The 12,371-nt window shown below is 44.6% G+C and overlaps 1 protein-coding gene across 1 annotated transcript; it reads right to left on the bottom strand.

The window, feature by feature from the left end:
- Positions 1 to 4,852: 4,852 nt before the first annotated feature.
- si:dkey-56m19.5 (cell surface glycoprotein 1) lies at positions 4,853 to 12,371 on the bottom strand. The gene is made up of 2 exons (XM_053676648.1): positions 12,211 to 12,371; positions 4,853 to 7,880 (listed from the first exon to the last, which is right to left on the bottom strand). The coding sequence occupies exon 2, from the start codon at positions 7,870 to 7,872 to the stop codon at positions 5,566 to 5,568; it is 2,307 nt and encodes a 768-aa protein (XP_053532623.1). The 5' UTR covers positions 7,873 to 7,880; positions 12,211 to 12,371; the 3' UTR covers positions 4,853 to 5,565.

Below are 12,371 nucleotides of genomic sequence, written 5' to 3'. Positions count from 1 at the left end.
TCTCAAACTTGCAGCCTCTTTAACTGAAATAATCAATCTCATGTGCACATCTGGATAATGAGACTAATACTGGAACAGTTTCATGAAAATGATCCAGTTATTCATATTTTACACTCAGTACTCTAACGTGCACGATAATATTCCGGCCGTTTATTGAAGCCCTGGAGCTTTTTTTATTCCTGAAACGTCCACCAGCGGAACACGTCACATCAGAGCTCCGGATGAGGTCCGGATAATCACTATCAAACCCAAATACACAGAATTACTGTGAAAATATACAAACAAAATCACTGAGACTACGACTCACACACAGCTGGGAGTTCCTGAACCCGAGAGTACCTGAACCCGGGAGTACCTGAACCCGGGAGTACCTGAACCCGGGAGTACCTGAACCCGAGCATACCTGAACCCGGGAGTATCTGAACCCGGGAGTACCTGAACCCGAGCGTACCTGAACCCGGGAGTACCTGAACCCGGGAGTACCTGAACCCGTGAGTACCTGAACCCGGGAGTACCTGGGCCTGAGATCTCTGCTTTGAGAACCACAGGTATAAACTATAGGTGTAAAAGGTAAAGGGGTAGCGTTCCTGAGTACTGTACACTACAGGGCATGTGTGTGTTTATTCGGTGTTTATTCTGACCCACATGCTGCAGACAGGTGTGTGTTACCTGAGAGTACCGAAACACTCCTTAATACATTTTTCCACCATAAACTAACAGTTAAGGTTATATTTTATTAACCATATTAACTCAATGTAAAAACAAATTTAACAGTAAAACTGTGTGTGTGTGAGTGAGTGTGTGTGTGAGTGAGTGTGTGAGTGAGTGTGTGTGAGTGTGTGTGTGAGTGAGTGTGTGTGAGTGTGTGTGAGTGAGTGTGTGTGAGTGAGTGTGTGTGTGAGTGTGAATGTGTGTGCGTGAGTGTGCGTGCGTGTGTGTATGCGTGTGTGTGAGTGAGTGTGTGTGGAATCTGGCACACTGATCACACAATGTGATGGCGGATGAAGGGCACTGAGTGTGAGAGATATGAATGGCACTCAGAGAATGTATGTGTGTGTGTGTGTGTGTGTGTGTGTGTGCGTGTGTGTGTGTGTGAGAGAGAGAGAGAGATTTGAAGCAACCCTATAAGCCCTGAATGAGAGTCTCTCTCTCTCTCTCACACACACACGCACACACACACAGAAAGAACATATAATGACAGGGTGTGGAAACATTGGCTTTCTCAAGAAGTACTGACGTTGTCGAGATTTCTTCACCAGGTGTGTCGTGTTGTGAGACCAGATGAGATCTTCAGTGATGTGAACATCAAGGAGTTTGAAAGTGTTCACTCTCTCCACCTCTGTCTCTCCAATGTGTAGTGCTGAGTGCTGGTCCCTCCTCCTCCTCTTCCTCCGACTCCTCCTCCTCTTCCTCTGACTCCTCCTCTTCCTTCTCCTCCTCCTCCTCCTCTTCCTCTGACTCCTCCTCTTCCTCCTCCTCCTCCTCCTCTTCCTCCGACTCCTCCTCTTCCTCCTCCTCCTCCTCCGTGGATCAGCAATCATCTCCTTTGTTTTATTAACATCACTGTCCTTGTTCTCTAGGTGTGTGAGGACAGTGTGTATCGTTGTGTTGACGGCGTCCTCTGTGGACCTGTTTGGTCTGTATGGGAACTGCAGAAGGTCCAGAGTGTCCGGTGAGATGTCTGGATGTGACTCATCACTGAGACAGGTTGCTTTATTGTTTTTAGGCAGTGGTGTGATGGTGGGAATTGAGGCTTGTGTGAGGGACAAGTTGAATATATCCATGAAGACCTCAGCTAGCATCGATGAGCAGGTTCTGAGAGCTCGTCCAGGGATGATGTCTGGGCCAGCTGTTTTCCGTGGGTTTATTTTCCCAAACATCTGCAGATGAGTGTGAATGGTGGGTTCTGTGTGATCCCACTAACCTGCTTAATTCCTCGTGGCTCGGAGTTGAGGGCCTCAAAGCGGACGTGGAATTCAGTGAGGTCATATGGTGTGATGTGGCTGTCAGTGATGTCTGTGTCTGTATTGTCTCTTTCCCTCCCTCATGGCCCTTCAGAGGTCATACACTGAGGTCTACTCGTCCAGGACAGGAGTACAGTCCTCATATATAGTAGTGTTCTTAAACACTTCCCACTCAGTGCATTCAAAGCAGTCCTGAAGCACGTGATCAGATCCTTCAGTCCACACGTTTACAGGCTGCTGCGACGGCTGCTGTAGAAGCTGCGTGTATGAGGTGGAGAGGAGCACTGAGATGAGAGACAGTTATGAGTGCTGGGTTGTGTCATCTTGTATTTATGTGTGTGGTTGGATGATGGCTAGGACTGTTGGAATGTGTGTGTGTGTGTGTGTGTGTGTGTGTGTTTGTGTGTGTGTGTGTGTGTGTGTGAAACTAATTTCCTGCTGTTTACACTGTAATGACACAGCGCCTTTGGTTTTTTTAATCCTCGATTACATTATCACGTTACATCATGCACAAACATCACACTGATTAGCGTTAGCATGAACGCTGGTTAGCGTTAGCATGAACGCTGGTTAGCGTTAGCATGAATGTTATTAACGTTTCCTTCTGAAACACTCGCTCTGTTTACACACTGCACTTTAAAGACCTGCTTCTCTCACACCGAGGTGAGAACACGTCAGGGAGGAATACTGCACCACACACACAGGAAAATGTCAATGCAATTGTTTAGCTAATATGCTAATTAGAGGTTAGTGTGTGAGATTTATACACACACACACACACACACACACACGCACACACACACGCACACACATTTAATGAGCTGCAGTCTGTATGATAATGAAAAATCCCTCAGGGTGTCAGATCTGGAGTTTTCTCGACATTTGTGTATTTTATGTAACACCAATGGAAATATTTCATCAAGGTGACCGAGCCTAATCTTTACACACACACACACACACACACACACACACACACACACACACACACACACTGGAGAGCAGTAATAATTGACCAGTGCAACACTGTTTGTTCCCCTTGTAGATGACATCACTCAGAAAACATGTTCCTGATTCCAGCCTGGTGATCTGCACACAGTGTGTGTGTGTGTGTGTGTGTGTGTGTGTGTGTGTGAGCCCTTGTCATCACGGCCCTGAGATGTGGGGAGGTGGATGCTGATCTCACACACTTCACCTTCTCAGTCTTATAAAAGCTGATGGTTAAAGAACCTACATGTGAAATATACACCTTATCACACACATCAGCCAAAACATTAAAACCACTGACAGGTGACGTGAATAACGCTGATGATCTCCTTACAGAGGCACCTGTGGGGGTTATTTATTTCGTAGCAGGTGAACAGTCAGTTCTGGAAGCTAACGGGTTTAGAAGCAGGAAAAATGGTCGAGCATAAGAATCTGACAAGGCACAAGGGCTGAATTGTGATGTCTAGACGACTGGGCCAGAGTGTCTCCAAAACGCCAGGCCTTGTGGAGTCCAGGCCTCGATGAGTCTGAGCTGTCAAGGAGAGGCGGAGCTACACAATATTAGGCAGGTGGTTTTAATGTTATGGCTGATCTGTGTATGAGAGAGAGACAGAGAGAGAAACACAGACAGAAAGACAAATTGAGAGAGACAGAAACAAACAGTCAGACAGTGTGTGTGTGTGTGTGTGTGTGTGTGTGTGTGTGTGTGTGTGTGTGTGTGTGTGTTCCAGCTGAAGCTGCTCAGTTCTTTTGAGTGTTGAACGGAAGAGATGCTGAATGAGATGAAGAGAAGAAAGAGAGACGGAGTGATGGAGGGAGGGAGACAGCTGAGTCGCTACAGACACTGCAGTGTGATGAGGGACCAAGGACTGCAGCTGCACACACACACACACACACACACACACACACACACACACACACAAGTGAGGGTACTGATGGGTGAGAGACAGGGATACAGAGAGAAACAGAGAGAGAGAAGGATTTGTAGGCTGCACACATCAAACATAAGAAAATGTTCTGGCTTTGAGAATTTGAGCAAGAACATAGATGTGTGTGTGCGTGTGTGTGTGTGTGTGTGTGTGAAGGCAGCAAGTTCAACCCCCCCAACATACACGCTCAAGAACATTCTTTTCATAAATCTTCAGCTTGGTGTGTTTGATTAAAGAAACTCGATAGCTGTGTGTGTGTGTGTGTGTGTGTGTGTGTGTGTGTGTGTACATGTACTTTGCTATTTTCTCATGTACAGTGCAGGTGTGTGCTGTTCTGCTGCTGTGTGTGAGTTCTACACCACTAGAATCTGCCAAAGATTGCAATTTTATATCATTAAAGGGCAACGTGTCGTACTTTTTTTTTTTTTTATCCCTTTATAGTTACAGCTAATGTGAAAGTTACTTCCTTTTGTTACTTATCTCTCTCTCTCTCTCTATTCTCTCTCTCTCTCTCTCTCTCTCTCTCTCTCTTTATTCTCTCTCTTCATGTTAATAAGATAATAAACACAGTGTGTGTGTTAGTGAGAAACAGTGAAGAAGTGTAAACTCCTCTGTGATGAAGATGTGGGAAAACAAAGTTACAGCTTTCCCTCTGACTGTTACACAGCGCTGACACTGGAGACTCCTTCCTTACACGTTACATTACCTGTGAATGAGCTGTTACTATAGAAACAATAAGGTATAAGAGCTAGAGCATTCATTTATATAAACCTGTGATGTGAAGCTGCAGTACTCACAGAGCCGCTGTTATAGAAAACGAATCAACACCTTCTGACCAATCAGAATCCAGCAGTGTGTTATAATCTCCTTTAATACATGATCTCCTTCTCACTCAGCAGTGCCATTATTTAGAATCCAGAAAAATCTGATTCTTCTCCATTTATTTTGTCATAAAACACCAGACTTTTATTCAGGTTTTTATTTTATTTCTGCCCCCGGGTGGTCAGGAGTTTATTTCAAATACACATTTAAATATGACAGAAACAGACTGGTTTAGTCTCAGGCATTCCCCAGAATAATTAGAAATAGAAATTAAAGATCCAAGTTTAACATATCATTTTTTTTTTTGCTTTATATTCTAAGGCAAGCTATCAAAGTTAAAATGAAAATTCCTCACTGTTTCGGCTCTAAACGTTTAAAACTTACAACTTCATTACTTTGTTACGTGGATAAGAAAAGGATATGTCAAAGTCTAAATTTGATTATGTATATTTAAATGCTAATCCAAAAACCACTTTCATTTTCATCAGACTCACAAGCAAACACAAGAATTATTCATTTTTAATTGTTGTTTTTTTTGAAAGGTTAATGTCCAGTGTGGATTTTTTTGTTTGATTAACCAGCATTCACATTTTCCTGTTTTTTCTATTTAACCAGCTCAGGCAGTTAAAACTCGCCAGCACCAAACACAACATAGCGAAATACATCTTCTTCTTCTCCTTCTTGATTCTCAGTAATTCTCTCTATTCTTCATCTCTTGTTCTTCAGTGGTTATAAACTCCCTGTTCCTGCACCTGAGTCACTGTGAAGGCAATTTGGACATTTATATTTCAGGAAGCTGCTTTGATGGAGGACTTTAGTGTTAATCTTCAGGATGGAATTCACATGTGAAGGGTTGGTGGGTTTGTTCATGCCGTATCTACAGCCTGGCTCACCGCGGCACTGAGACACTCCACCATGTCTCCAACATCACCGGCCATGTTTAAGTCCTTTTTCAATTCACAGTTAAGTTCCTGTTCAGCCACCACGCCGTTCACACACTCCTTTTCATGAAGCTCAGCTACCAGAGCATCTACTGGACCATGTAGTGGAGCATCTACAGGAGCTTCTCCCATCACCTGCTCCTGACACACTCCATTTTCTTTAGGTACAGCTGGTGAAGGTTCTTCTTCTGATCCAGTGCTTTCACATTCTCCATTTTCCAGCTTGTCCTCCATAACCCTGCAAGATTCTGCAGGTAAGATCTCATTGGCAGAGATGGATTCTGAAATTACAATCTCAGGAATGTGTTCCTCAGCATCTGCAACAGATTTATATTTAGCTTTTGGTTCTGAAGCAGAAGGTGCTACTGGAACTGGTTCGGACTCAGGAAGGGGTTCAGAAACCTCTGGTTTTGCTTCTAGTTCCAAAATTTCTGAAGGTTCTGTAATCACAGCTGGTACTTGAGAAATTTCCATAGCATTTAAAACCTCCTGGACAGCTTCCTGTACTACTTGTTCTGCTGCAAGCTCCACTTCAGCAGCTTCAGGTTCTTCTGGTGTAGCTACAAGCTGATCTGGGGTAGTTCCAAAGTGTTCTGGGGAAGCTACAGGCTCATCTGGTGTAATTCTAACCTGCTCTGGGGCAGCTACAGGCTCCACTGGACAAACTGATGTATCCTCAAGAGCTTCTTGTTGTGATGGATCTGTAGGTTCCTCTGGAGCACTTACAGCCACCTCTGAGAGAACTATACCCTCCTCTGGTGCAGGTAATGGTTCTAGTGAGGTAGGAACAGCCTCCACTGGGGCAGCTATGGGTTCCTCAGAGACAGCTACAGCATCTACTGGGGAAGAAACAACCTCTAGTGTAGCTGGTGTTTCCTCAGGTGCAACAGCTTGTTCCTGTGGGGCAGGATCCTCTGGTACAGGTTCCTGTGGGACAGAAGCAGTTTCTACTGGCACTGATGGTTGTTCTGGGGCAGCTGCTGGTTTGCTGGATGCAGCTTCAGCCCCTAATGGGGCAGAAACAGTCTCTTCTTGTACAGCTGATGTTTGCTCTGCTGTAGGCTCCACCAGGGCAGCAACAGTCTCTACTGGGGCAGGGGCAGGGGCAGGGGCAGGTTCCTCTGGTGCAGCACCAGACTGTACAGGGGAAGAAACAGCTTCAACTGGTTCCTCTAGTTCATCTGAGGGAGCTGCAGCATCCATCAGGGCAGAAACAGTCTCTTCAGGTATTGGTAGTTCCTCTAGAGCAGCTTGCACTGGGGCAACAACTGATTCATTTGTTGCTGGTTCCTCTGGGGGTGCTGCTGGTTCTTCTAAGGCAGGTGTAGGTTCCTCTGGGGCAGCTATTGGTTCTTCAGACACAGGTACAGGTTTCACAGGGACAGCTACTGGTTCATCAGAAGCAGGAGCAGATTCCACAAGGGCAGCTAGTGGTTCTTTAGAGACAGGGGCAGGTTCCACCTGGGCTGCTGTTGGTTCTTCAGAGGCAGGAGCAGATTCCACAGGGGCAGCTAGTGGTTCTTTAGAGACAGATGCCGGTTCCACTGGGGCTGCTGTTGGTTCTTCAGAGCCAGGAGCAGATTCCACAGGGGCAGGTTTCACTTGGGCTGCTGTTGGTTCTTCTGAGGCAGGAGCAGATTCCACAGGGTTAGCTAGTGGTTCTTTAGAGACAGATGCCGGTTCCACTGGGGCAGTTGTTGGTTCTTCAGGGACAGGTGCAGGTTCCACAGGACTAGCTAGTGGTTTTTCTGAGGCAGGTGCAGGGTCCTTTGTGGCAGCTGCCAGTTCTGAGGCAGGTGTAGGTTCCTCTGGGGCAAGTGCAGGTTCCCCAGGGGCAGCTACCTTTTCTTCTGAGGCAGGTGCAGGTTCCTCTGGGTCAGCTGCTGTTTTTTCTGAAGTTGATGTGGGCTCCTCTTTTGCAGGTACACACTCTTCTGGGGCAGGTGCTAGTTTCTGCAGAGCAGAAGCAGCTTCCACAGGCTTTTCCTTCACTTCTTCCTCGTTTGGTGAGGCAGTCTGCTCGGCTGGAGCTTCCGATGGAGGTTCAGGAGGAGCTGCATCACTTTGGGCCACTTGCTCTGCTTTGATCTCCACAGCTCCATTCTGGTTTGCTTCAGGAGCTTCAGCTTTCTGCTCTTTTGAAGCTGTAGCTACCACAGCACTCTCCTCCTTTTTCTCTTTAGGGTCACTGACATCGTATCCCTTCTTCTTCTTGCTCAGCTTTCCTCCCATAATGTGACCTGCAAAACCATGAAAATTCATTTTAGATGATGAAATCAGTGCACGGCGTGTTTGCGTTCTTCATACTGGATATGAATGAATTAATTGGTGAATTGTTTGCAGGATGAAAATCCAATTAATTGTGAAAAATATTCTCATCCTATGACTTGCTCCTGAGTTTGTGTAAATTAGCGTAGAAGACGTCTCACTAACGTAAACCTCGACTGAGCTTCAAATCCTTTAAACTGTTTCTGCGAGATTATAAACGGATTACTCCATCGCGTTTATACTTTTTTCAATTACACACCAATTTAATGACCACTTTCTTAAACCCAGTCGCTTCATATTAATGACCTGAAATAAATCTATCCAAAATAAATAAATACTCCTTCAATTTAGGACAAAAGTAATGGCACCCTGTAAAGAGGAGGAGGAGGATGTGTGTGTATGGTAGCTGACACACTGCAGTGGCTGAGCTGCATTACTTGGAGATTTAGCACACACCGCACTTAGGAGGCGCTCCTTCACAGTTTAGTCACCATTTTGTTCTCAGCTCTCTGAGTTTTGCTTTTTGTGGAGTTTTGTGGGCGTGGCTAAATGTAAATGTGAACACACTTGGTAATTTACAGCTGATTGGAATTGATCATCGTTGTGTATGAAGAAAATCAACATTTTTTGTAAATGTGGCAGGACTTGTTTTTTTAGTTTGGTTTGACCGAGATAACCACACACACACACACACACACAACTGAGAGATTTGGTAAACGATGCCTGTTGTTTTCAGTAAACACTTATGGACTGTTTACTCTCATTAGGAATGTTAACACGCTACACATGAAGGGAATTTAAACAGTAAATGTGGATCACACTGTGTACAGTCATATCGGCTTTATAACCTATTCAGCTAGCTTGACAACTGCTTAGCATGGTGTGTACAGAAAGTCGGTGGCTACAGAGAATAAAACTTCTTTTTACAAAAGAAACTGCTTCAGATCGCAGTGCACTCTGGGTAGGTTCTGCGCCTGGATTTGTCCTAACTGACTTTTCTTGCGCATATACAGTAACGAGAGTAAATGCAGATTTAACCCAGGAGAAGTGTTGAGGGTAATTCATCAAACCAGGTCTAGAACACGGGATTAATTAACCATGATGGAAGTGAAAACTGATAAAAGCGCGCACTGTGTGCACTGCCAGCTTCGCCTGCACCGCGTCGCCTTTTAAAGGGCATTCACTTTATTCGCCACGGTTGACTCTGCCAAAAGGAGAACGTTTGAATGCAGTCCAAAAGCTGCGGGAGACAAGGGCGAATGAAAGACAAATGGCCGCTGGATGGAAACTTCACATGGTTCTTGTAAAGAGTCTGGAATGTGGAGTAAGTCGTACACCAGTTCCTCGCTCATTCCTCACTCACGGCATTCGCGTTTAAAAGTTCGGATTTTCAGCGTTTCTCTCATGAGAAGGACACAAATTGGATGATAAATAAGGAGAGAATTTTAACCTCGGTGTCATGGGAAAATATGAGCTGGTTTACTGCCATGAGAGAAACACAAACAGAAACCGATCCGCTCGTACGGACCGTGCACAGCTGGAGAGCTGGAGAACGCGTTTGTGACACGAGCCATGCCACATTCATGGACGACTGGCTGAGCTCAGTGCAGTGAGGAGATAAGGGTGGAGAAAATGGCTGATTAGACAACACACAACTGTACACTGCAGCTCCACCATACATTACACGAAACACTAAATCCTGGAACAACGATTTACTAAAAATACGAAATATTTCAGCTTGTTGGGCTTAACACCCAGCTTCACTGTGCAGACAATAATCCTATAAAAAGAGCTTATCGAGTCCTGAGTATGCGCACGCTTATTGAGTGTACATTAGTACCGAATGTCTAGATGCAGAGAACTGAAATAAATCTTTCTGCACTTGCTGGCAGCGTGATGTCTGCAGCGGCGTGACTCCACAGCAGGAACGGCACAAAGAGCTGCTGCATTGGTGCATGCGTTAGAGGATGCGCAGTCATGCACCATCGTAATGCCAAAATCGATCCGAGTGCTGAGCTCGGCGGTGTGTGCGGGGTTTTATTACAGCTCCGGGCTCTCTGGGACCAGTACGATTAAAGTCTCAACTATATTCACACTTTTACACGTGTAAATCTAGCATTAGAGCAGAAAATATCCGAATCCAATGATGAAATTTATCCGTGCAAGTTAGTTAGCAGGAGTTAATAGAAGTAGCAGCCTTCTTCTTCTTCGTCTACCGATTTAGTGATTTATACATATTTAAAGAGAAAGAATGAAAACTCTGAAGCCTACACTAGATTCACAATGTTACACTGCGATACAGATATTGTAGGAAGGAACTAAACTAAATGGGATTTATAAAGAATTACATATAGACATGAAAACTCCTAATGAATGTGTGTAGTGTTGAATTACAATACACTGATCCTAACGGGAATTAAGGAGTCCGCTCATTCCTGATTCAGGAGTTATTCACTGAATTAATATTATTCAGTATGTCATTAATTATGGTGTTTTTGTTACTGCAAGGTCACCATGAGACTGCTGACAATTACACCACCACCAGGAAGCACGTTATTTTTTATATATCCAGCTGAAGTGACGTGTACGGTGTATAAATAACCCTGTGTGTTTAATCAGTAGTGGACGTTATGCTGTGGACACTTAGCCGATAGTAAAATGCCAATTCAAGGTCGAAATAAATGAAGTGGAAACAGTCCACTGTGTCCTGAGTGTTTCTTCACTGCTGCTATTCACCTTGACACATCCGGATCAGAACCAGAAGATCTGCGCATGTGCACAAGCTCTCAGCGAGATCAGACGTTGCTACTTAACTGTTGATGCTAACTCCAAAATGGTGTCACTTCCTTTACAATTTTCCTTCTCAGAGATTTTGGTTAAATTATAATCAAATATAGGAATATAAATAGAGCAGTTTTTCACCGAGGGTAAGTGTGACAGATGGACTGAAGACGTCGTCACACGTCACCTCATAACCGTTTTTAGACTAGTTTCATAGATTAACATCATATAGATGAATAATTTGACTTGGCTAATTTTCTTTATCTGTTTTAGATCAGAATGCTGCAAAAATTGTACTTAGAAAAATCTTAGTCATTAAACATGCTGCTTTTTATAAAACAACTATTTCCATATTCTTTAAATATTATCCAAATACACAGATAAATATTATTTATTTTATTGATTTGTTATTGATGGGGGGGGGGGGGGGGGGGGGGGGGGGGGGGGGGGGGGGGGGCTTAGATTCCCACCGCTGTCCTGTGTGTGTGGAGTTTGCATGTTGTCCCCGTGCTGCGGGGGTTTCCTCCGGGTACTCCGGTGTCCTCCCCCAGTCCAAACACATGCATGGTAGGCTGATTGGCGTGTCTAAAGTGTCCGTAGTGTATGAATGTGAGTGTGAGTGTGCCCTGCGATGGTTTGGCAGCCTGTACAGGGTGTACCCCGCCCTGCACCCCATGCTCCCTCAAGGATAATAACAACTAGCTTTAACTCATTCAAATAAATTATTTTCTTAATAAAGTAATGTATAAATAAAATGCTAAATATATTTTTAAATAAATAAAATAAGCACTTAAATCGCTATAGAAGAACAAAACGAGACTGAAGGGGTTGCCATGGCGACTCGGACCGAGGCGTTTCCTCGGCAACGCGAATTCCAGCTGAATCTCGCGAGAATAGGATAGGAGAGCCGTGAACGCGCACAGCCGCCTGTACGGCGTGCACGAGCTTTAACAATTAACTTTAAAATGACAGCGTGCGCGATGATTTTTAACCAAATAAAACTTTATAAAATACACAGTTCGTTATGTTCAAATCTTAATATCGTCACCTGAAGGTAGGATCTAATGTGACCCAGAACCGGTTTGAAAAAAAAAATTAAGCATAACTGAAATGTGTGTGTGTGTGTGCGTGTGTGTGTGTCTGTGTGTGTGTGTGTGTGTGTGTGATGGAAATATATTAAAACTATTATATAGAGAAAAGCATGCGTTAAAGAGAATACAGAGAACCTGCTCTAGAACCCTGGAGCTCACAGGGCAGGACAGTGGGTTCTCTCCTCTCTCACCTCCTCCCATTTCATCAGACACAAAGACTTGGTGCAGTTTAGCCAGTGCTTTCAATGCAGTGTGTGTGTGTGTGTGTGTGTGTGTTTGAGGTGCAGATTGGAAGTGAACAGAGCTGTAGAGAACAAAGAGCCGAGTGGTATAGAGCTGGTACTCGGATCACTCCCACTCCACTCTGCTCTTATTCTATAAACCTGTAGTGCAACTGAGATGAGGCGTGTGTGTATAGAAGTGGACCTACCTGTCTATCAGACCCTCAGTAATCCAAATGAGTGAGGAAGATGATAATGAAGTGAACACAGATGCTCTCCCCCTTTCTCTCTCTGAGCTCCCCTTTCTCTGAGCCTCGTCCTCTTAAAGCCTTGCAACTGTGTGAGACATGTGGCTGTACAGTGCTGACCC

Source organism: Ictalurus punctatus, chromosome 27 (genome assembly GCF_001660625.3).
Source record: "Ictalurus punctatus breed USDA103 chromosome 27, Coco_2.0, whole genome shotgun sequence".
Classification (NCBI taxonomy): Eukaryota; Metazoa; Chordata; class Actinopteri; order Siluriformes; family Ictaluridae; genus Ictalurus; species Ictalurus punctatus.
Note: the sequence above shows the minus strand (reverse complement) of the source record. Positions and strands in the feature narration are given on the sequence as shown.